Genomic DNA, 25,630 nt, shown 5'->3' on the forward strand with positions numbered 1-25,630 from the left:
AAGAAGTAGTAGCCACTTTCGTAAAAATGCGCACAGGAGGTACGAAACAAGTAGATATCCAACCATCAATCATTACATTAGCATTGTAGCATTTTGCTAAAACTTTTTCCCCCATTTTTGCTTTTTTGCCAAAGGAATTTATCTAGCTTAAACCCTGTCCCAGTGTCATGAAATTTCATGTCATTCTTAGACTCTAATTTAACAAACACAGACAGTTCTGGGGTAAAATAGATTTTTTAATCCCCATGGTGACCTGGTGCTTGTCAGGCCTTGATATTAGGGGCAGTAAAATGACATGCTAAATGCCCAGCATAGTAATGAATGAACGCCAGGGGCTCTGCCACCGGACTTATCCCGTTGCTGAGATCTCTTCCAACCCAGCTTCGTGGCAGAATCTGGGACAAAGTGAGTGCACCTAACAGTCTGAGTGTGTAGCTAGTGTTGTTTGATATTTCAGTGCTGCCATCTATACATCAAATTGTGAGTGAAGTGAAATGATTGAATATTTTTAACGTTGTAGGCCTGTTGCTCTCTGTGGCAAGACTTTTTAATGGGGAGATCTGCCCGCATTCGCGCCTCTGCCCAGTATAGCAGCAAACGCATTTACAAATTATCTAGGTGTGGGAAACACTGTTGTATGGGTTGTGAAGGTTAGATCAGTGTTTCCCAAAATGTTGATATTGCTCTTTGGTGACAGGGCAGAGACATATTGGTATTAGGCATCCCTAAGGCAATCAAGATTTAAATTTTGCATGCTAACATTCATCATTTAAAATTACGGTGCAAATAGGTGAAACAACAGTTTGCATTTCAAAGAAGTTGGATACATAGGCCTATTCTAGGTTTGGTGATTCTGATGCTACCCAATAGCATTCAGTTGTCTTCTGTATTTTTAAAGCATGAAGAGGCATAAACAATATTTACAATGCTCAGCAAAGAGCTAGAAATGGAAGTGCTTCATTTGTCAAAAATGATTACACTGGCATTGAACAGTAAAATGTGAACAAATCCCTTTAAAAGCAGTAAAAACTATGGTTCACCTTGCCTTATTTATATCAGATCTTGTAATCTACACATTTTGCACACTCTGCTTTTGAAAGTGGTCTCGAAGGAGCGTCATTCTTAAAAAATGTATGTCTTCAAAATTTGCTGTGCATTGTCGAAGAGAGTCAGCAAGCTCTGCACTTTGGAAGACTCCAAAAAAAAATTTAATATAATTACATGAGGAGAGACAACAAAGAATTATCTGTGGTTGCTAGTGCACTGTTTTGGCCAAAAATTGGTTTTGTAACCAAGTAATTTATCATTTTGCTTTGGCTTGAGTCAATCTTATAGGAAACTGAAATGGTGCTATGAAAAAAAAAAGTTTATTGAAAATTAAATTTTTTTTTCAAAAAAAAAATTTTATTTTAGGGATTTTTTTTCATTATGTTATGGTTATGTTGTTTAAGGGGGTTACCCTCCCCCATCCTACTTTTTAGTCCTGCGTTTTCCTACTTTTTCTCATTTTTTGAGTGGGAGCCCTGCACTATTGACAAGCTTTAACTCTTTCCCTACTACCGTATATGCTTGTGTATAAGCCGACCCCTCCACTTCAGGACCACCAAAACCGCAATAAATTGAAAACCCGTGTATAAGCCGACCCCAAAAAATCTGTGCATTTTAGAGAGAAAAAAATTCTTATACTTTCATGTAAAATGAATAGCTTGCGAAAATTTACAACAGAAAATGATTTAAACTTTTTAATCCGTTTCTTCCGAGTCTCCAAACTCATCGTAATTTATCAGATCCTCACAAGATGCGGCATCTTCGTTTTTATCTTCATCTGGGCTGTCATCGTCATTGTCATTTTCAAAGAGGTTATCATCTTCAGTTCCGTCCATCGCATTGCTGATGCAACACTTTTTGAAGGATCAGCGGAAACAGAATTCCACGTCTCATGTATCCATTGTCACACTAGGCCAATGTAAGGTTTCTTCAAGGCACCACTTTTTATATCATCGGAACTCATCCATTCGATCCACAAATTTCTCAAATAGTCTTTGAGAGGCTTGTTGATGCTCACATCTAAAGGCTGTGCAAACACCTGAAATCAAAGCCAATGATGTTTTCGATTTCTTTGCCTTAGCTTTGACATTATCGGTTCTGTGGGGTTTGAACATATCCCATACCATTAATGCGGGGGTCGATATTTTCTCATCAAAAACTAACCCGAGTATAAGCCGACCCCCCACTTGAGGAACAAATTTTTGAGGAAAAACTCGGCTTATACACGAGTATATGCGGTATATCCGGCTAGTCATGCGGACTACCAGATCTGGCCGAGCCGGTCGAAGTAGGGGGATAGGCATTTCACACGCTTTTATTTTATGGGCGGGACACAGTGACGGATTGTTGACGGGTGCTGCGTGGGGTTTTTGTCGGAGAAAGAGGATTATTTTACATCTACAGTTACTTATGAAAGAATGACTATTGATAATGACAATACCTCAGGTGAGCTTTGAGAAAGACGCGTGGTTACTATTTTTTGAAATTTCGCCCACATTCTGATTTTCATTGAAAGTTTATTTTGTTTTCTTTGAAACTAGTAAAAAATTTGTTACCTAGCTATAGGTTTGATTAGTAATGGAAAAATTTCTTTTGCAGTACAACAGAAAAAAAGAACATTAATTTTAATACATCAGAAAGTCTATTTTTTTGTAATTAATTTACAAAAATTTTATTTGCGGACATTTTTTTATAAAACACTCAATGTCTAAATTCAGATGTACTGTACGTCGGACCCATTAGATTTTGAAGGAATCTATGTCGAAAAACACAACTAAATATTATTGTATTTGTGCATCACTGTCGTTATTGATAAAAATTGTTTTTTCGGGTTCGAAGACCGTCGTCCGGTTGAGTTTGTTCTCAACGTTCCCCCAACACTAGTGGTTGGCATCTTCAGGAGAATTGATAAACTGGATCAAAGTCAAGTTTTCCGGAGTCTCAGGTTGTATTTATGCACATAAGTGGCTTGAACTACACTATTGTTTTGTGATTGGTCAGTTGATTCTATGGCTGGCAGCGTATCGTAAACAGTTGTTATGCTGGTAGAACCTGATTGGCCGAGAGATGTGGAGTTATCTGATTGGCTGTTGTCATCATTCTGTTGCTGGACCTTGAAGGGGAAGGTTCTTGTTCTTCTGAGAGCTGGTGTCCAGGATCTGCTCAATTTCAAAGTTTCTTCTCTTCTATTATAGCTGTTTTTGTGCTTGTATATTTCAATAGCCTCTCTGTAGATTCGTGGGAAGAAGTGGTCAACATTAGCTATTACCGTGTTTTGCTGAACTGTACACTGTGGTTGTCGTAAAGCGCATGCTCTGCCACCGCCGACTTTTCTGTTTGGCCCAACCAATGAAGATGCCAACCACTAGTGTTGGGGAAACGTTGAGAACAAACTCAACCGGACGACGGTCTTCGAACTTGAAAAAACAATTTTTATCAAATGATGGCCGCGAAAACCTTATAAACTATTTACTGTCGTTATTGTTAATTAACTTACGTACAATTTCAAATGATTTCTAAAACTAAGATTACAGAAGTTTGGTCTTTCTGTATTTTTTCTAGCTGTTTGTGTTTTTCTAGCAAAACATACGCACACCAAAAAAATAAGTTTCTGTCAAAAGTAATTAAATCTTGGTAAAACAAAGAATTTTTTATTTTTGTGGATTTAGTTCGAATTATATATTCCACACCCAACTGCAGTGGTTCTTAAAATTTTGTCACTCATGGCCATGGCCCCCCAAATCCTGCAGTAGGATGGCTAGGAACTCTTGCAGGCCTGCATCAGACTTTCACGGGCCTTCTTATGATGAATTTATGCGTGAAAAATAAATAATTAAAAATCACCCCAGACGCCAGGGCTGGTGCCCTGTAAGCTCTACCCTTGTGGGGGTCATGCTCGTTTATCCCTTGCCCTGTTCATAGTTCATCTGTGGCTCTCAAAATAGTTTAGTATAGATATTGCACATCCATAAAAGAACCACTTCAAAGCATAAATGGGCACACACATACACATCAGTATTTCCAGCTCGTCGTGATGCTCCTCACAAAAGGTTAGCGACACCCCTTGGAGCCACAACACTCACTTTGAGAAACACCTCCCTGCCGGCTTAAAATTAGTGATAAGAAAACTAGAATAGATTTTGATAAACACCACTCCTTATCTCCAACATTTTCAGCCTCTGATCCACTTGACAGAGGTTGAGATGCTTGAAGAAGTGCAGAAGTGCTTGAAGATGCACTGTCACAAAGTGGACGATAGATGTATGAGAAGATAAGTAAAGGCTTTTATACAGGCTAGTTCCAAGAAAAATTGGCCTGGCCTGGCCTATACTATCCCAATACATATATGCTTATAATAATAGCAGAATTTGGGTTGTGGCTCTCACCATCTGTTTGTTGTGCTTTTTGTTATCCTGTTGCTTTTTCACGTGTTTGGACATCTCTTTTCATTTTTAGCTCTCATTCTGTTTGTATCAAAACAAGCAGGGCTGGATTAAAGAAAATATTTGCCTCTGGGCAGAACTCTGCAAAAGAAAGACTTCTTGAAAATAGAGAGATGACTTGAAAATAGAAAGACTTCTCGAAAATAGAGAGACTTCTTGAAAATAGAAAGACTTATGGTGAAAAGATTCGGCTTCAACGTGATTTGAATGATTTCCTACTGCGATTGGAATTTGGGAGATCCTTACTTATCTGAAAACACTGCATTTAAAATTCTTTTCAAAAAAGGGGATTTTTTTGATTGATTCATAGATTGGGGGTGAAAAACTCTTTGGGTACGTACACGTGGCTCTTTAGTAAATCTAAGAAAATAATAATACAGTGTAGTTTATTTGCAAAAAAAAAAAAAAAAAAAAAAAAAAAAAACTTTTTGGCTCGTGAATAAGTTTTGAGTTATTGTGAAGGACAGGTTTGGAGCTCCTTGGACTGAAAAGTTAGCCGACCCCAAGTGGCGTGTAATTTAAACATCTTTATAAGTACTTTGTTGAAAAATGCAAAGGGATTTCACTATTGTTAGGAAAATGTTGGAAAAAAAGTCCCAGAACAGTTGAAAGATTGTTTTGGGCAGTTTTTCCTGTAAAAAGAAAACCATGTTTGAGTATTAAGAAATTTTGTTTATCAGTTTTTTTTGATTTTCCAATCATTGGCCTACATATACAGCTATGCCATCCTGTCAAAAAATTATTTTATTCCAGTATAAGAAGTTGTACAGACACTAATTTCCATTTTTGGATTTGATGTATCTGAACAGATGTGCTAAGCTGTTTTTTTCATTACTATTTTATCTTTACTATGACAGTGATAATTTTCTATTGCACATGAGTGTAATATGGATTTATTCATGTATTTTAATTAATTTTATGGTGGTTTTATTTTCGTATTTTTCTAGCCTGGAAATGATCCGTATTGTTTTGTGGAATTCACAGATCACCAGGCTGCAGCAGCTGCGCTGCTAGCAATGAACAAACGCCTTTGCTTAGGAAAGGTAAGTTTTAGTTATTGTATTTTCTTTCTTAGTTCAGTGGTGCATAACCTTGCCAAATAAAGCCTGCAAAAGGGTTCTGTTTAGCGAAAGGTATTCCTAAAAAAAAAAAAATAGTGCACACGATACAAAAAGTACTAGTTTTTGGCCCCCAGAGTAGTAACCATTGTTCATATCTGTCCTGCTGGCTGAAGAGGTTTATGCACCTCCTGTGTTAGTGTATAGCATACTTTTCGGTACAGTGAAACATCATTACAACGATACTGGACATAATAACTCTTTCTATAATATTTTTTTGATCTGCGGAATTGATTTTAAGCTAATGAACTCTTTGATACAGTGGTATCTGTTAAAAATATAAAGCCCTCTATAACATATTTTTTGAAGGGATTGTGGAAGTACTACAACCAAATTCATTCTTTCTGTATATCTCGCTCAATCACTTCTGATATATTTGTAAATACCCCATTAGTATTTGTTCTTTTGAGAGCATTTTGTGACATTGGTGGATATTTACAGAACATATGAAAGACATTTCAAATACATTGGCATTTTTGTCAAAATATGGAAGACAAATGGTAGCACCAGTACGACGAAAAACAAGCACAACTCTGACATTATTAGAGATGTATGCCCAGCACATTCCTGCATGTACCAATTTGTTAGTTATTCTCCAAAGGAATGTTTACGAGGTGCATGTATATTCAAGTAGTAGTGACATTGGTAATTTGCTCCACTTGACTCACGAAAGTGTTGATGAAGTTGCCGCTGTCACTATTTTCTTTTTAAAAATGCAATGTAGTGAATACATTAACAGGGGTAACATCAACACAGCTGAATTTTATTAATATTAATTATATATTTCATGTAGTGAATAAATGCTCACAAGTGTTATTTCCAGGGGTATTATTAATTCTGATTGAGGAGAAATGTCAGCAACATGAATATGGTATTGTGTGATGTTATTTGATATAATTCCTGTACAACTATATTTTCTGTCTGGAGAATATCGTTGTATCAAGGAGGTTTCACTCAGGGTTTAAGCTACGGTCGTATTTTCCCAAAATGCGAAAGAAAATCGTAGAATGCGAAAAAAGTAGCAACCACTTTCGCAAAAATGCGTACAAGAGGTACGCTATGAGTAGATGTGCAACCATCAATCATTACATTAGCATTGCAGCATTTTGCTAAAGCTTTTCCCCTCTATTTTCACTTTTTTGCTGGAATTTTTTATCCAGCTTAAACCCTGGTTTCACTATCACTAATTTCGTCAAAAATAGGCATGGTTTATCTTCTTAGTGCATGTGTTTCAAATTAATCTGATTGTGGTTGGGATCAGGGTTAATACAGTGTGTGCAACAAGAATGTACAAATACAAAATACAAGACTACAACAGGCAAAATGCTCAACAAAGTGGCTGAGTAACATATGCCATAACAAATATTGATGTCATTTCTAAAATGCAGCAAGCAAAATTAAAAATGCAATTATAAAAACCAGAAACTATATATACATGATAAAATATTATAAAATGCCCATAAAATATATTTATGGTTGTCTTATTCTAAGCATGGATAGCTTCTTGATTTACCCCAGTATGTTTATCGTGCTTCTTTTTAAACATGTCAATTGTGTAAGCATTTACTACCCCTCTAGAGTAAGCTATTCCATTTATTAACAATCCAATTAGAGAAAAATTCCCTGCGACACCATAACCTTGCATTGTCCCTCACCAATCGATACCGGTGTCCCCTTGTAAAAGCAGTCGATTGGCGGTGTACTAAAAGTTCACGGTCCATCCTATCCATCCCATTGAAAATTTTGAACACTTCAATCATATCTCCTCAACACCTGCGTTCATCCAATGTAAACATATTCAAAAAATGAAGTCTCTCTTCATAACTCAAGCCCCGTGTTCCAATAAGGACACGAGTAGCTCTTCCCTGCACCCCTTCAACTGAGTCTATGCCCCTCTGTAGGTATGGTCTCCAAAACCTTACAGCATACTCCAGTCCAGGACGAACTAAGCCTCAGAAGAGCAGAAGAATGAATATAGGAGAACGCAAAAGACCTTTTTGAAAATGAAACCGAGCATTCTATTTTTGACCACCCCTAAATGTTCAGAAAACCTAAGTCGCTTGTCAATGAGAATTCCCAAATCTGGCTCTACTTGCATCAGGGATAGTGATACCATTCAACTCATAAGTGAAACGTGGGTTGTTCAAACCAAAATAAGTGACCATGCACTTGTTAATATGATCTTGTTAATGACTATATGTCATGCTCCAATCCTGTTTAAGTTGATCTCGAGCAACTCCCTATTGCTTTGATTTCCGATTACCCCCATTAGCTTCACATCATTTTCAAATTTGATAGCAATCCCATCAATACTTTGATCAAGTTTATCGATAAAAAGTATGGGACGAAGGGCACTTCCTTGAGGAACTCCACTTGGGATGATGTGTCACATGTGACGAATCGCTCTGTGGGTAGACTTTATTCACAGATTTTTTTTTTATATATCCATGCTATAGTTATTAAAGATTGAAAAGCACAATTGAACAAGCAAGTTTGAAGTAAATGAAAAGAACTATTTATCAACATTACATAGTGTAAAATTTTAGCATAAAAGTGCAGAATTACCCATTACATCATTCAAGTCACATTGGAGGCATGAAATTATCAGCATTAGCACCATGACTGATGTGACCTCATAAATGAGTTGGAATAAAGTCTTTGAAATGTTAGGGTTATGATGATAGGTAATGTGTTTTGGTGCTGACACTTTGAATATGTCTGTGCTTTCTGTGAGACATTCAAATTTGTTTTTCATATCTCTTAAAACAGTTTTTGCTGCTATATGTGCACAATTTTCTGGTTATTTAGCACTCACAGGTTCAGATACTGGATATGCAGTTAATCTTTTGATGGTATAACTGAATTGTGAGGTTTCAATCTTAAAATCAAATGCACATTGTAGCAGTTGATCAACGTGTCCTTTCAAGATATCATTTTATGTAACAGCTGTATAGGATACTGGACCAAATGGCCAGACTATAGTAGCTGAAACAGAAGCATATATAGGCTCTTCGAAGGGGGGGGGGGTAGTTGTATAGTGAATGGGGCAGATTTTAGATTTTCACCCTCCTGCCTATACTAGGTATACAATTTTTTTGGAGAGGGGGGTGGGGAGTGCTGGATCTGGATTCCATGACTCTTGACCGGTGTTATCGGAAAAAAAATTTCTATTTCACTCCTTTCCGGAATTTTAAGGGGTAGTTTTGTAAAAAAAATAAGCCTTTTTTTTATCAGTAAGAAATGACTTTATTAAGGAAAAATTTCGTAAATTTTCACTTGGAGGAGTAAAATTGAATTAGCGTTCTAACATTTTGCCACAGCTTTTCCCCCCCCCCCCCATTTTCGATTTTTTTGCTAAAGGAATTTTTTATCTAGCTTAAACCCTGGTCCCATCCCCTGCTTAGAAACTCTGAGTACTTTTATACCTGCTTTGTATGTATCAAGCCCGTTCACATGTGCAAGATTGGGGGTCGCTTTGGTGATAATTACCGGCATGGCAACTTTTATTTCCCCTCGTAGGGAAAAAAAGGTGGGAGAGAAGCTCATAAAAAAAGCCCATCTTTCTTGGGGTAGATTGGTGGTCGACACCGACCTTCTCTCCCATAATCCTTTGCTCCACGATAACTACTGTAAGCTCCTTCGTCAGCCATCTTGAATCAACCACTACCGTTAAACCCATGTAAACAGTGACGACATCCGGAAAGAAGAGGGGGATAGAGGGAATAAATTAAACGTCATGTGAATGGTTTGTAGCGAAAATCCCCATTAACGGGAACTTCCCGGGATGTTTTATTGCACATGTGAACTTGGCTTCAGTGTCGCCAATGGCGCGCTCACCGTCCTCAAATTCCGGGAATTTAGGTAAAGGGTGCCAAAAAATTTTGTTCCCACTTACCGCGAAATGATTCTGAGAGAGCTTGTCTAATACCTCCGTACTTTGGCACTTCTCCCATATTCCGTAGTCGCGCTCAGAATTATCCGAAAATGTAATGTGGAAGAGTAATTTAACTCCTCCAAAATTTTAAGGGCGTATTTTTGAAAAAAGAGCAGTATTTTATTATCAAATTATGACGTCTCTCCTTCAAAGAGTTGCCGGAAGTCCAGAGAAAGAAAGACACAGATTTATTTTTATTTTATTTTTTTGAATGGATTTTCCCAGCAAGTTCCCGCGATCATTCTTGTCCCCGAAAATGAGATTGGGACAACCACAGCCCCTTATTTAAATTATCGGTCCCTCATATATCGGGCGTTTCAATAGGGAACCCTGATAATATCCGTGGTGATGTAACTAAAGATGTTTACTCTAGTCTACCAACTTTAAACGCTAATGTGAGGTGGTTTCTGTTTTCAAAAAAAAAGTCCCCACTGCAAGCAGCACAAATTACTATGGCGGATCGTCATTTCGTCGAATCCCGATGTTTCATGCAAAAGATTTTCATTCTGCGAGCAAAGGAGCTAGTTCGCCAATTACGAATGCTAATTTGTCAACTTCGCCAAATAATGAATGGTAAGCCCCAATGTAGCCAAATAACGAGCGCTAAATTGCCAAATATCGTGTTGAGTCACATGAAAATTTTCCCCATTTTGCAATAATTTCTTTGAGTATAACTAACGAAAAACCAGCAGGAATCATAAAATTGAGAAAAAAAAATTAATTTTGAAGAACTTTTTTGTTTGTGTTCACTTTTACCGAGAGTTGAATACAGTCTCGCTGAAATATGAATAATTTTGTAGTCAAAATCTAATTTTTTAACCTTTGGTTTTTTTATTTTGAATCATTTTAGTGGATGAATATCACTTAGAGTTTTTGTAATTTGTGACGCTGTTATGAATACTTTTAACCGAAATGTTAACCAAATGTTATGCTATAGTTTTGACCAAAACCTGAAGGTTTCTAAAACACTGTTGACAACAGAAAAGTATGGATTATCTGTAGCCTATGTATATTGGTTACTTTATGAATTCTTATAATGGTGGGTAAAAAAATCAAGTTATGATTTTTGAACTGCTCCACATCTATATTTTTGAGAAGAAATTGGCAGATTTAAAAACATTTTCATATGTGCTCCCTCCCCCTTTTTTTTTATGAAACTTGTGAGTCCTGAAGTTTGTCGTGACTCCTTAAAAACTCCGTAATTTTTATTTAGGACATTTTGTATGACTCCTTGTGAATTGGTCGGATTTTTGCCACGAAAATTTTTCGTTCTCAATGTACGATTTTTGATCCTCAACAGTCAGAGTTCCCGAGATTGGTGCTGGTTCCATTTCTAACTCACGTTACTAAAAAGATCCCTTTTTTAAAAGGATTTGTTTGAATTTTACCTCTCAATGCCAGTGTAATCATTTTTGACAAATGAGGCACTTTTATTTCTAGCTCTTTGCTTAGCATTGTAAATATTGTTTATGCCTCTGCATGCCCTAAAAATACAGAAGACAATGTCATTGGTTATCATCAGAGTCACAAAACCTAGAATGGGCTTATGTTTCCAACTGCTTTGTAATGCAAACTGTTGTCACCTATACACAAAATGTGCACCATAATTTTGAGTGATGAATGTTACTGTCCAAAACCATGAAACAGCAACTGGTTTTTGGGATGTTCTTTTTTATATATAGGAAGCTATAAAAATTTTTTTTTCAACCAGGCAGAAGTTTCTAATGACTACTTTACTTGTTGAACCCTCAATCTAAGCAAATGAAAAATTAATAAACCACAAAATGGTCCACATACACCCCACCCACCCCAAATAACTTTAAAAAAATATAGTTTCTGCCTTGACAGAATCATTAATTGCAATCTACTACACTTGCATTATTTGGCATTATATTGATTCCTTCCTCAATTAAAATCAGTTGTACGAATTTAGTTGATAGGATTTGGTACAAAAAAGTAGGAAAAGTTGGACAAAACCGAGAAAGTAGGGCATTTTACCAAAAAGTAGGCCAAGTGGGAGCGCGAAAAAAAACTGTCTTCAGCAGAGCATCACTGTATGATCGTGGGTATCTATCGGGCTTTCGAGATGGAAGGGCCATAATTTTCGTGTTAAAATCGAGCGTGGGAAAGGAAAATTCGAAAATCTACTTGTAAAAACATCTTTGACCTTTTCTCTTATTTAGTGATTTTCTTGGCTGCTGTGGTAGTCGAGTGGTCATAGTGAGTGACTCGCATCGCGCTGACTCGGGTTCGTGCACCACCGTCGCCATAGTGGTGGTCAGTTGAAGTTCGTCTTTTGAGGTTCCCAACTTCGAGGCGCAAATGTGAGCCTATCTCCCCGTTTGTCTCACCACAGAGAAACAGGCCCACAAACAGTGCAAGTATTCAGTCATTACACTACTCGTTTCACTTCTGAAATACAGATGGCAGCACTGAAAAATCAGACACTACACTAGATACGCACCCAGACTATTAGGTGCACGCACTTACACTTCCGGCACAACTCACTAGGTAGTAAATTGCCCATGACGATATACCTGAGTTGTGCTCGGTTTGAAAAAAAATGATTTCCGTGACCTTTCTCTTTATTTCGTAACTTTCCCATGATGGTAGACACCCTCCTTGCCCATTCTCAAGTATCACATAGCAAGACGCATGTACACCTCTTTAGCTAAAAATCTCAATTCTTTAACTAAAATTTGTTGTCCCAACAGTAAACTTGAGTTAGTCGTCGGGGAGATTTCTCATGTAGATTTTGGCAATCTAGCTGCTTTGGCACTAGCTGCTTGAAATCAAACTTTGATAATGTGAGATTTTTCAAAAAAAAAAACGGCTTTCACTTGTGAGTATTTGTCAGGTACCAATAACTGTTATGAATAAGTAAATTAGAACCTTTGATTTCAAAAACTGGTTGCAGTGATAAATTAGGATTTTTGTTGTTTATGCCCTCGGGAATTGTCATAACTGGGTTAGATAAAATCCTAATGGGTGAGTTGATAAGGTTGTTCAGAACTGATGCTGGACATGAAATCTTGTTCCTATAAGGGAGATTTAATATCTTTGGCGATTCAGCACATACCCATAATCTGACAGGAAGCAATGAACAGTGTGCCAGATAAAGTCCTTTTTCTCAGCACTCGACTTTTAGTCGAAGGTGGTTGTTGAAAAAAAGTCTAAAACTCGGTCCCTTTTTTGTAGCTATTTTGCTCATCCAGTCAATACAGCTTGGCTTTGACTGAAGCCTATTTCGCAGACAAACACTCACAGCACTAACGTCCAATATGACTTTTGACCATACTAGAACATCCACCCTCCTCTCCCTCACAAACAAGCTTTTGGTCAAATGGAAATCGCACGTTCATGATTAATAATAAAATGTTTTCAGTGAATGGAGAGGGTGGAGTGGAGTTTGTCCCTATTACCCTCCCTCTATCCATCTACGACGTCCATTGAAACCTTCAACTGTTTGCCACGTATCTTTTAAAGTGGTGTTCTACATAGTATTTCAACTTGTAGTTGTGGATTTGTTATATATCAAGTTTGATCTGCAGTATGACTGAAAATAATAACAAACAAGGGCATGGATATACAATTGAGTTTGAATTGAATGGGCTATCTAAATTTAATGGATTAAATAAAAGTGATAAGGTAATTTCCTGCGTATAATCTGTGTTAATGCAGATGAAAATTTTACTATGAGAGAAAAAAAATCATTGTATACTTTGCTGCAGTACATAACCCCAGTTCTTGCATCACCTGTGCGAGACACTCAACAGCAGTTTTAAAAAATTCCACCTTACAAATAAATACAAAGGCCACAACAGACGAAATGCCCGACGAGGTGGCTGAAAAAAAAGCCCATAAAAGTATGGATGTCTATGAGGGTTATTTCATAAGTAATGCATAGGTTGGCAATACTGCGGAGTGAACGACGCATAGATTCTGAAAATTACATCACTTGTAGTTCAAGGCTTCAGGACGAAGCACGTGTTTTTTGTTTGATCTCATCGATAATGCAGACATGCCAACATTGGCTTGAAGCTTGTCAGTAGTGATGAATATGTTTAGCTTTGCCATGGAGTGCCCTCCCCCCCCCCACCCCATAATCATAGTACAATAAAAAATAATGGCTAAAAAATTTACTTTTATTTTTTTAAATTTTAATTGAAAGTTAATTAAATACAGCACCTCATTGGCCCTGGAAACTAGAAGGCTCGTGCCTCCCGAAGCAATTTTCTGAGGACGCCGAGCCCCTTGATAATTCATGAATATTTAATGCAATTCCAACCTGCATACGCCCTTGTGGGCGTATATACGGATGAACTTTTTCATATGTGTATACGAATTCATCGTTATGGTAAAGAGATCGATGCAATTAAAAGAAATAAATAAATAAAAATATAAGTAAAACACCGCGAGAAACTCGTACTCGATTTTTTTAAACCGATTTCCGTAGTATTCAGTGTCTCCCGTAGCTCCGTGGTTTATTGCGGCTGTCCGTAAAAAAAACGTATTCTGACTTTCAATTTCTAAACACTGTTTTAGTTTGGCTGTTCTTAGACCTCATTACTTATTGTATGGATTATTTGTTTTTCCCTTGTGTGCGAAAGACACATTTTTATTGCAGGTCAGGTATGTGCGTGTTTCAAATTTTCCGTAAAGATTTTTCAAAATTTTTTTCGAATATCCTGGTGAGATTCCTCGCACCTTCCATAAATTCTAAACTAGTTTGAGTTGAAAATTTTCTCCATCGCCGGCTATGGAAGTCCTTCCTGCATTTATATTCGTCCTCGCCACATTCAGGAAAAAGCATCAATACTCAAATGCCAGCGGTGTAGAAGTCGGTGGAAGTAGGCAGGTATCGAGTAGAGATGTATCTCTGTCCGCGGCACGTGTAAGCGGCGATTAAGCGCCGATTGCTCCTAAAAAGAGAGAATGTCATTTCCTTCTACAGACCGCCTCCGCGAATCGATGGGCCACATCTCTTCACTCCAGAGCCCCGTTCGCCATCATTCAGTGGATGCTGCTCCATTTCAGTGCTTGGCCTACATTTTTGATCCCAGCTACATCCAGAGAAATTTAGGGCGACCGCAGTCGCCTTTCCTCTTGCACGTTGATGATGATGGTCGTCCATCCCGCTATTTTGTTTTTCTCTGGATGTTGCTAGAAATCGCCTTCTTTCTTTCTTGATGGCCTGGTTTTCTCTCTGATACTTGATTTGAAATCCCATGCACTTCTCCCACCTCCGGATCGTTCTTTGTTATATAGTGGCTCTTTCATCTGTTCGTTGCAGACGGGCGGCTTACTGATTTCTACTACGTGATGGAATCCAGATTTGAGGATTATTTTATTTTGGTTCGTTCGGGAGATTTTTGAAGAAAGGATGCAACATTGCTGCCATATTTATGGTAACGCAAGCCCATTTTTTCAAAAATACGTATATCAATTTCTGTGAATTTAGCTGGAGAAGGAATCGTGGTTTCATCAAGTTCAAAACTCTTCTGCCGGTATTTTGATTTCAAGCGCTGTTTGACCTAATTTTATTTACAGAATTTTTTTCCTTGTCGAAAATTGTTGATAAAATGAGTAGACACGCATGTAAAACAATTTTTTTCCATTTCACGTCAGTGTTTGAGTTAGTGTGACGTACGTAGCACTACACGATGCAAATCCTACAATTCAAATTGCCGAGATCTTTGAATTAGGAGAAATAGTGTTTCTTTGTCTGGAGCTCTTTTCGAAAATATACACTGTTTATCCTTAGAGATTATTTGTTTTTTTTCTCGTAGCTATTCCGCTGTCCTTCGTAGCGCTTTCTGTTTTGCGGTCGCGTGTTTTGATTTTCTCGGCGCGCCTTTACTCTTCAATTAATGATCTTTTCAACTGGGATAACGTTAGCTGAATCATTAACATATGATCGATTCAGTGTTGCTACTCTACCGTACATGTATTGAGCGAAAGAGAAAATATATTTTTCTCACGCATGTACGGAAAGCACTATCCTCAAATTATGCGTATAATATGTTTAATAGTGTTGTTCAGCTGTCTCTACTACCTTGTTGGCCATCAGTCTGCTGACGTATTTTTCTGTAGGTTTTGTTACTTTCTTTGAAAAAAAAAATCTCGCGTGTTCAGTAATTGGAAGCCATTATTCTAGATTCGTGTGATCTACTGAGGAAAAAAAATTTTCGTGCTGCGCGAGTCGAGTTTTAACGCTATAAGTACGAGAATTCGGTACAATAACAAGTGAAGTTATTTCATCACATTTTCTGCAGTAAATAGATTCTGATATTTAGACTGAAGTTCGTTTTGTGTCGAAACGAGTCCTAATTCAATACTGGATATCGATGAGTAGTTTCTGTGAAAACCTCGGAATATTCTATACGGAGTTAATTTTAACTAATGGCTTTGTTTTTATGAAAAGCTTTGAAAATTGGGGTAGAGAGCAAGAAATAATCCTGAGAAAATATTGTTTCACCGAATAATTTTTCATTAAAATGTGGTACTTTATTACATACAGAAAGTATGTACTTTATTTTAGGGATGGGACGAATATTGATTTGGCGGAATAGCCGAATACCAATTTTCTTAAAATTCATTAAAATTATAAATAAAGTTATTGGTAATTTTAAATGATATTGAATTATTTTAATTAATTTAAATTTAAATTTCATTTTAATAATAATAATTTTAATTTAAATTTCATTTTAATAATATTAATTTTAATTTAAATTTCATTTTAATAATATTAATTTTAATTTAAATTTCATTTTAATAATTTTAATTTAAATTTTATTTCAATATTAATTTTTTTTATTTAAATATTTAAAAACTAGAAAACCAAAATATTTGTTTCCATGGTACTGACAATCAAATTTAATAATGATGCATTGCATTTTAATGTTAGTGATACGTTAGTAACGAAAATGATTTGTTCCGGAATAACTTCATTAGCCGAACGTGATTTCCCATAGGTTTTTATGGAAAATCGTTTGATTCGTTCCAACTCCTGCCAAAAATTTAAAGAAAAGTTTTTAAAAACACCAAGGGATGCTATAAAAGACTGATTGGAGGCTAAAATGAATAGCTTCAAAATTGTATAAATGAGAATATACAGGACGATAGATCTTTTTATTTTCCAGCATGTAACACCAGCTTTAGTCTATTAAAGCTCGTGTTGACACAACCCAATCGAGTTCATAAGTGTCCCCATCCATTTGTGATTTTGTCAGCTCATTTCTCAGTCTGATACATTCAGATGGAGATGATCTCCCAGACTGTTCAACTTGCTGCTGAGTCTTGCACTGAAAGAACGCATGTTCTGAAAACATAGGCTACCTGCTTTTCTTTAAATGCATTTTATATTTTGGCTGAACTTTTCATTTCATGAAATGGTTCAAAGAATTTCAGAAAGGGAAGCATAGGTACATCTGAAAAAAAAAATTCCGAGCTGGACATGAGTTAACTGGGCCCTAGTGATAGTAATTCTGATGATTGGTGTTAGTCAGCTCACGACGCGGATATTTTATGTTAACCGAATCTGTATTCATTAGCCGAAGCAGAAAAATCATGAAAAATCTTCGTTAGCCGAAAATTCTTAAGCCGAGACGTTCGTTAGCCGACATATCACTGTACTTGAAGAATAAATTTTTTTTTCCAAGACTTGTTACAATTTTACATCTAATTAAGAAAATTTCAACCATTATTTACTCTCAAGTATTAATGCATCATAAAATTTACGACTTATTTTTCCTCTCTAGATGTTTTTTGCCCTTCTCAGTAAATTTTCCTTCCAGGTACATTTTTCAGTTAGTGAGCTTGCGTAATTTATGCTCACTTCCACGCTATTGCGGTAGGATTCTATTTTCAGTTTTGTTTTCTGTATATTCACTCTGACCTAACCTCTTGCACAGAAAGCGATAGGTATACACCACACAATAATATACAATCAGTAAATTGTTAATTTATGAGAAAAAGTTTTGTTGCATGCATTTTATCGGAATTATTCCAGTGGCAATTGATCATTTGGGCAAAAAAAAAAAAAAAATTGAAAAGCATAAACATTGAACAACCACAAAAAAAAATTATACCATGGCGCCAGTAATCAGAGTTCGAGTGGTGTGGTGGCAAGATGCTCGTCTACCACCGTGAAGGTTGCTGTCACGATTCCAGGTTCAAACCCGAAGGAGGATATAGATAAGATATTTTCCCCCAACTAGCTTGAGGTGACCAACCGATAGACTGCGCCTTCATTTAAAGTCCATCTCATCAATGGCAGTAAATTGAAGTATAGCGATATGGTCAGAGTTGTTGAAGTAGTCAAAAAGGAAGCCACTCTGATTATCTCCGATTTTTCACCAAAATAGGATCTCCGTTTGATGCTGGGTGGTGCCTCATAGTTGGGCATCGAAAATTTAGAATATTTCTTTTGTGTCTGTTTAATAAGTTTTTGTACAGTATGTTATTACAGATGGTGGTATGATTGCGGTTTGTGCTATTTCTTTCGTTTTTAACTGAGGCCATCAGACTAATCAGTGCTGATGCGATACTCGTTGCCATAGCGAGGGAGGCCCAAACAAGCGCCCGAGGCCCACCAAGGCCGTCGCCGTGTGAATAGGAGGGAAATACCATGACTGGCTTTTCCCCATTCTTGTGTTGCATTGTCCCTCGCGCTTCAACCATGCCTAATCAATAATAGCCTTATAGCTAGCTCGCTTACATTCCCTTCCCCTCCAAGCTTTACAACTTCACATCTGCTTTCCGAGAAGGAGAAAGAGCAGCCAATCAGAGACCCGTAACGCTGAAAGGAATGAATGCGATTTGCATAAAAGAATAATGTTCAACGTGCGCACGAAAACCCTTCCCTTCCAAACGTGAGGAGAAAACTGTAGCGTGTTTGCATGTTATAGAAATGAGGGGTGAAATTTTGCTTTTGCAGGACAATCAGTCCGACTAATTCCTGAACCCACCGAAGCCCGGGCTTTGTCCACGAAAAACCAAAGCGTCTGTGCGTTTCGAAGATGTATTTACTCGAATTTTTTTTTTTTTTGTTAAAACACAAATTGTGTTTTAAAAGGATGACTCCAGCCTCGAAGTGTTTATTAATTAGTGAATTATACTACACAGAGCCTGGCTGGTTTTTTCCACGGTAGAATCGTCGTCTTAGTAAAACAATTACTTTTGAGTTCAAACGAGACTGCAGAGATGCCACTGTAGTTTAATTTACTTGGGTCCCGGGACCCATGTAAATTAAAGAAGAAAAAAAGTGGATGTTTTTCTATTACTTTTTTTGTCTTGGAACTAGGAAAGAACGCGTCCCGGAGGACGCGTGAACCAAATTTTTATGCTTCCTTTCCCGAAATTCCGGGTATTTTACGCGTTATAGCATATTGCATATTTCGCTATTTTTACGCAATAGAGCATAATCAAAATTTTAAGCATTTTGCATATTTCATAATTTTCGATAAAAAGTACTTTTTCCCCCGGCTATTCCAGTTCCATTTCAGACTAGTTTTTTCGGTTCCCGCCTCTGACGAGATCCTATTGCTAGGAGTTTTATGCACTAAAAATGAAACGTCGTTGCCGATTGGGGAAAATACTAAAGTTCAGGTTTTTCAATTTTAGCTTTAGTGGGAAATTTCGAGTGGTTTTATCAAATGAAAAGAAGTATTTAATAAAAATATATATCTTTTTAGTTGTGTGTAATGCTTTTCTAAAGCTAAATACTTGGCTAGATATTCTTACCTGCAGATGGCAGCACATTAATTCTGAATTTGTGGAAAACAAACCCTCGAAAAGGTAAATTTGAGAGGAATTTTGGCTCGATGAGATTTCCATCACTGCATCTTATCAAGTTCGAGCAGGGCCAGATTAAAACCATAGGGCCTCAATATATTTGAATACTTCGGAAGTTATCCTTATAGTAACTGTAAATAATTTTTGTATCGATTGTGAATGATTCGTGTATTATATTGTGAAATCAAATTTTCAACATGCCTAAAGTGAAGCGAAGGAGTTCACAGAAACTGAAGAAATTCGTTTCTCTCTCTGAATATGGTGAGAAAGTGTTCTTACACATGAAACAATATTGTTTTGCAAACTGTGCGATACTGAAGTTGCTGCAGAATGGAAAATTCACTGTGCTGCAGCACATCAACACCGAAAAACAAACGAGGTCTTCAATGACTAGATGAGAAAAAAATGTTTTTTTCCTTACATTAAAATATCTGTGTTTGATAAATTAACTGTAAAAAAAAGTACAAATATTCGACTATATATTTATACTTATTTCACTATATATATTGAAAGCTATGTCATTGATTCTTTGATGCGTGTAGTGGTTAGCAAGACGAAGGATTTTTGTTCTTATAATGAGTAATGGTTTAAAATAGTTTTGACTGCATCAACACTTCTGGTTATTATATTATGTTTCTAAAACTAATGTCACCTGAGATAGGAATAAAAAAATTTTAATGACATATTTTTCATTTTATGGGGCGTATTTAGATTTTTACGGGCATAAATGCATTTTTTATTGTACCTGTTTTAGAAGTTTGTAGGGCGTAAAATCGTAGCCCTACATATAAGAATCGGTGAAGGGTGTAGTTGATCTCGAAAGGGAATCTACTGCAATAAAAAAAAAATCTACTGCACTCACACATCTTCCTTCTATTTCTAACATGCGAACAAAGAAACCAGTTTTTCAGATTTATTGCCGATACTTCAAATGCTGATCGTTTAAATTTGTTGTAAAATGTCTGTACGTGAGGAGGGAGGGGTTAAGATTTAGTTACCGTTCAGGGGTTATCTGAGCAAAATAGATTTTTTTTTTACTCTTTAAATCATTGAAATTCTAACATCAGGGGTGCAAGAGCTGCGCCGAAACGGTTCTCTTGCTACATGGCGTGCCAAGGCGCTGAATCCCTGCGCATTTGCGCAAATTCTTGTTTGTGGTTCGTGAAGGTACCGCTAATGCACTGTAGTGCGTCAAATACCCGGAATTTATGAAAATTTCGTTCACGGGACGCGTTCTTTCCGAGACACGGAAAAAGATACGGGAAGCGGGAGAAACTTCAATTTTTTTTTACTTCCCACCATCTACCACAATCGCGTTATCTCGTGACCTTGGAAAGTAGTTCTACTACCTTGAAGTATGAAGTCCTATACTGTTATTGGTTAACCGGCGGATTATCAAAGTCCCTGAATGAATATGCCGAATTTTCCGATTTCGGAGACCGTTTTTTCTCCTGTGCGTTATATACTGAAAATAACGGTAATTTCGCGGCTGCCAACCTGCGTTCAAAGACGGCATACATCGAAAAGGGGATTGGTTTACTCGTTTAAATTACCGACATTTTTCGAAGATCATTGGGGAAAAAATGGGATGTGTAAAAACTCCCAACTAAATTATTCATAGTTTTGTCATCTAGCCACTATGCGGTCGTGTTTATCGTCGGCGGTTGCTGATCGTGACAATTTCACATTGCGAAAATCCGGATTTGGTGAACACACACGGGCGGCTCGAGGAAAAAAATTTCTACCCATGCGGAATCTGTTTTTGGCGCTACTGACGGCGTTTTTTTTTATCAACAAAGCTTTTTTCACCCTTTCAACTCCATTTGCCACCCCTCCTACAGCGGCGCCCAATATGGCCGCACAGTCCGCCGCTGCATTGGTGTGGGAGGGGCATGCTCTTAAGAATAGTCAAAGGAAGGAGTTATGTAAAATGATCACATGTTCCTAGTACAAACTTTTGAGAGATATCTTTTTTTTTTTAGTGTCCTACCTTTCCAAGACATGTTGGAGAGAAAAAGGTTTGCACTCTTTCTTGTTTTTTGCGCTCCCTCTTGTGCATTGCTGGGATGGTACATTACTCCCTCACGTATTGCTGGGATGTTGCTTAACATTGTATCACCAACAGAACTATTAATTATGTGTAATTAATGGGTTGCACTACAATGTAAAGAATTACAAGAAGTGAAATCAGTTCAGAGAATAGATAAATATTGGGCAGACATATTCAAACTTTGTAACCTTGAAAGCATCCCAAAGTTCAAAATTTTGCCAGTTTTGGTGAAGGTTTTTTTTATCTTTAGCACATGGTAACGCAGACAGTGAAAGAGAATTCATCGTTAACAAATAAATAAGTCTGTTCGAACATTGAAAAATCTGTCCATCCAATGCTTTAATGGAATAAGACACACAAAACCTTATGTTCAAGGGCATGAAAAATTTGAAAAAAAATTGTCATTGAGATGCTGAACTTCTGAAAGCGACTCCTAATTCGTAATCTATTAATACGCTATTAGGTTGAGAAATTGTTTTAAGTAAATAAGGTATTTATATTTTTCTCGTTTTTTGCATTTTGCTTTTAAATTTAATAATTCCTTTAAATTCTGTGAGAAGCTAATTTTTTTTTCCATGGAAACCCTTATTATATTCTGCACGCACTTTTTATATCAGGATAAATAAGATTTTGGTGTTCAAGCAGCAGAAATTCTTGCTGCCTAGGTTTTTAGTACGCATGTTGCTTAATTTGAAAAGAGTCTAATAATTTTTATTCGTCATTTTAATAATGCATGTTTTAGTAGGGACATAAGATAATTCAGAGAAAATTTAAATGGATTTTAATTTGTGAAGGAAACTTATTTTTCAACCATTTTTGGCAAAACTTTTGACATTTCACAGAAAAAGTACTCATATTGCAGATATAGTTCGTTTTTAGTTCTGCTCCATTTTCAAAATTTCTGCTCCAAAAATGAAATTTGCTGCTCCGAAATAGATGAGGGGCGCTTGCACCCCTGTAACATGCTTCATGATCTAGAGTGGTGTAAATTATCGTTAATTGGGTGTGCGATAGTGAACTAAATAATCTTTTCCGGTATATTTAATCTAATCTCGATAGGCCTAATGTGCAGCGGCCGACAAAAACTTCGATTTATCGATAGTTCGACTTTTCGGAAATTCTGATTTCAGAATGGGGTAAAGTAAGATTATCCCATTATCTTTACAGTGCTATTTACGAATATCGTATGAGTAAAATATGTTAAACTACTTTAGATGAATAAATTCCGAAAGATAAGTTATTTAATCATATTTAATTATTGACTGAGAATATTTAGAAAACTAGACGTTCATACTGTATTATGGAAACGGGCGCATACATGATACTCGTATATATGAAACGAATTAAAGTGTATACAAGGTCATTTTCTGTCGGTCAAAAATTATTGTATTTTTTTTTTGTCTTAATTTTTGTCCTTTCGTGAGGAAATCTCTAACTTTTTGAAAGAGACAAATGAACCTGCTGAATTCTGTTGCTAAATGCTAAATCCTATTGACAAATGCTATTTTTTAAATTTCTCTTGTTCCCGAACACTTCGAGTTAAGGGAAAATTTTAATACGGAAAAAGTTATGAGGTTGAGTGAACTTCCACTTCAAATATTCGAGGTATCGGAGTTAGATCTTTGAGGAAAAAGTGTTCGGTAGTTATATACGTATATAGACTGAATGCTATATAATTTATTCTCAATAGGGTTAAAGGAAAAACTATGATTTTGTAATGAGTATTCTATGCAAGTCGAAATAACTACCTGAAAACCTCTAGAGCAGTGGTTTTCTTCTTGAAGGCATTCCGATGACTTTTTCGTTTATATATCTATTAGTCCCGGTCTCAAAAGGGGTCGGGTCTGTTGTTCACTTCATTTGTTTTGTTTACACTTTTTTTTAAAATCACATTTAAATGTTTGGCGATCTGAGGCAATAGAAAAAAAAAACCATTGCATCATGGGCGGCGATATGGGGATGGGGGGCATTGCCGCCCCCCCCCCCCCCAGCGTCGAAGGTGGAGTCGATTGATCTAATGTATATATGAATTGACATCATCGTGTCCCCCAGCAATAATGACGTTGGCCCCCCCCCCCCCCAGACTTCCAAGTCAATCTCCGCCTATGCATTGCATTCAATTCTTCTGTAAAGCCACTATTTTTACATTGCGTTGTTACCACTAAATCACTTCCATATTTCAGCAGCATTTTGCCACTTTTATTCGCTTGACAAAATTAGGACGAACAATAGTGATGCTCACAAATCAACTGAGAACACCTTTTTCTTCCGCAAGTAGTTATCCGTATGGTGCATTACTAAAGCGACTCAACCACTACACGTTGTTAATATGGTCAATCAACACTTACGACTATCTTTCACAAAAATGAGATGGCCTTTTATTGTTCGTATGTTTTCTCAAAAATGCAGTATTTTGGGTTGTGACGTTTTTTTCATACACGGAGCGATATGACAATAAACGGCCATGGCAAACTATACGCAATATTTTGAACTATTCATCGAATACTGTATCGAAGTTCGAATATACAAGTAGGTAAATTGTGAAGAAATAAAACCTTCAATTCCAAGTGGTCTGGTCCAACTATTGTCGAGATCCGGTGACGTGTTAAGCTATCATCTATTAGCGTACGGTTTTTTGAATCATGGTGAATACGGGTTTTTAAAATGTTCTAATTTTTTTAATATCTGTACACAGTTGAAGTGTGAATTACAAACATTAATTACAGTAATTTCAAGTTCGTGAAAGAATAAAGGAATTGAAAAATTTCGATGAATGTTTAGGTCTCATTATTTAAAAATTAATTACGAATAATGAATTAGTAAGTTTGGTTGCGTCGTCACGCTTCATTTAACGTAATGGTTAAATGAAAATCAGTCGTTTCTTTGTAAAGCGGAACATCTTGAGTAAATTGAAAGAGAAGAATTTGTTGACAGGACAGAAATCTATAGCTTATTAATGGCGTTCTCTTTAATATAGATGCCATTTTACTCGGGGCCCATTTATTTTATGAGAAAAGGAATGGTTTCGTTTAGAATGGAAGGCCTGAAGAATAAATTTATTCTCGGCGGCGATCATCTCGTTCAGCGGATGATTAGGCGCAGAAGTTCATTACTTATGTACTAATCGCCCTGTGGGAAAGGTGGTGATGCAGTTGGCCACCTCTCATTTTTTGCACGTATGCGCTTATTGAAGTTTGAAACCCAAAGGTTCTATTAAGAATTTTCTTCATTGGGAGCATCTCGTTAAAATTGTTCCTTATCTTTCCGTACATTATTTTTTCCATTTGAATAACGAGGAAAATGGTCTGTTTCTGGCGTTGGAAAAGTTGGAAGGCACGATGTCAGTACGTACTGTATCTATGCAAATCAATCAGACACACCTTCCCCCCGTATTTCTGCCTATTGTTTCTGGCATGTCTCGAGGAGCTTTGAATCTATAGACCAGAGGTCTTCAACCTTTTTCTAGTCGCGAGCACTGCCTGTAATCATCGTCAAAAGAAGAGCACCCTTACAGCAAGTTTGACATACGAATGTATGAAATCAGGAAGATTTCAGTCCTTGAATGCAACGTGTACAAGGTGTGTAATTGGAATTGTTGATCGAGTGCTCGCGAGCACACGCGTAGCCAAATGTCGCAGCCGAGCATTCGGATTAGTTAGGCCCTCCTTGATGCGAAATGCAGAAGTACACATAAGCACAGTATTGCATAGCTGCCAAGTCTCCCGAATTTTAGCTTCATCGCTCGACCTCCCGAAAAGTTCTTAAATCTCCCGAATTTTTACGAAAATCACAAAAATCCCTAATTGTCCCTTAAAATTCCCTACTTCATTAAAAAAAATCCCCGCTTATAAAAAAAATCCCTAAGGAATTTCTTGTGGGGCATGAAGCATCTTTTTTTTCCCCTTTCGAAATGACGTCACACGTCGTAAATGGGGAAATTCCCTTTTTAAGGAAGTTTTACAAACCCTCTGATGGTAACAAGAAAGTTGTTTGTCTTATCGTGCAGGGAAATGGCTTAGCAGCCAATAGTCCTGGATAATAATTGAAGATTCTAGTGACGCGCATATGGTCAAAATTTCTTTTGTTGAAGTACGTACGTGCGATATAACAAAGCATGCATGCAAGCTATGTTTACATTGGATGAACGCAGGTGTCGAGGAGATATGATCGAAGTGTTCAAAATTTTCAATGGGATGGATAGGATGGACCATGAACTTTTAGTACACCGCCAATCGACTGCTTT

At 36.9% G+C, this 25,630-nt stretch overlaps 1 protein-coding gene across 6 annotated transcripts in view; it reads left to right on the plus strand.

Moving 5' to 3' along the window:
• The window catches only part of LOC149077690 (nucleolysin TIAR-like), a 158,640-nt gene that overhangs the window by 17,773 nt on the left and 115,237 nt on the right, over positions 1–25,630 (plus strand). For all 6 annotated transcript variants that reach the window (XM_089245271.1, XM_089245273.1, XM_089245272.1 and 3 more), the window contains exon 4: positions 5,438–5,533. In XM_089245271.1, the coding sequence (XP_089101397.1) occupies positions 5,438–5,533 (96 nt within the window). The remainder of the gene's footprint in view (positions 1–5,437; positions 5,534–25,630) is intronic.

Source organism: Pholcus phalangioides, unplaced genomic scaffold (genome assembly GCF_987345545.1).
Source record: "Pholcus phalangioides strain wild (caught in Gottingen) unplaced genomic scaffold, Ppha-v1.0 ptg000015l_1, whole genome shotgun sequence".
Taxonomy (NCBI): domain Eukaryota; kingdom Metazoa; phylum Arthropoda; class Arachnida; order Araneae; family Pholcidae; genus Pholcus; species Pholcus phalangioides.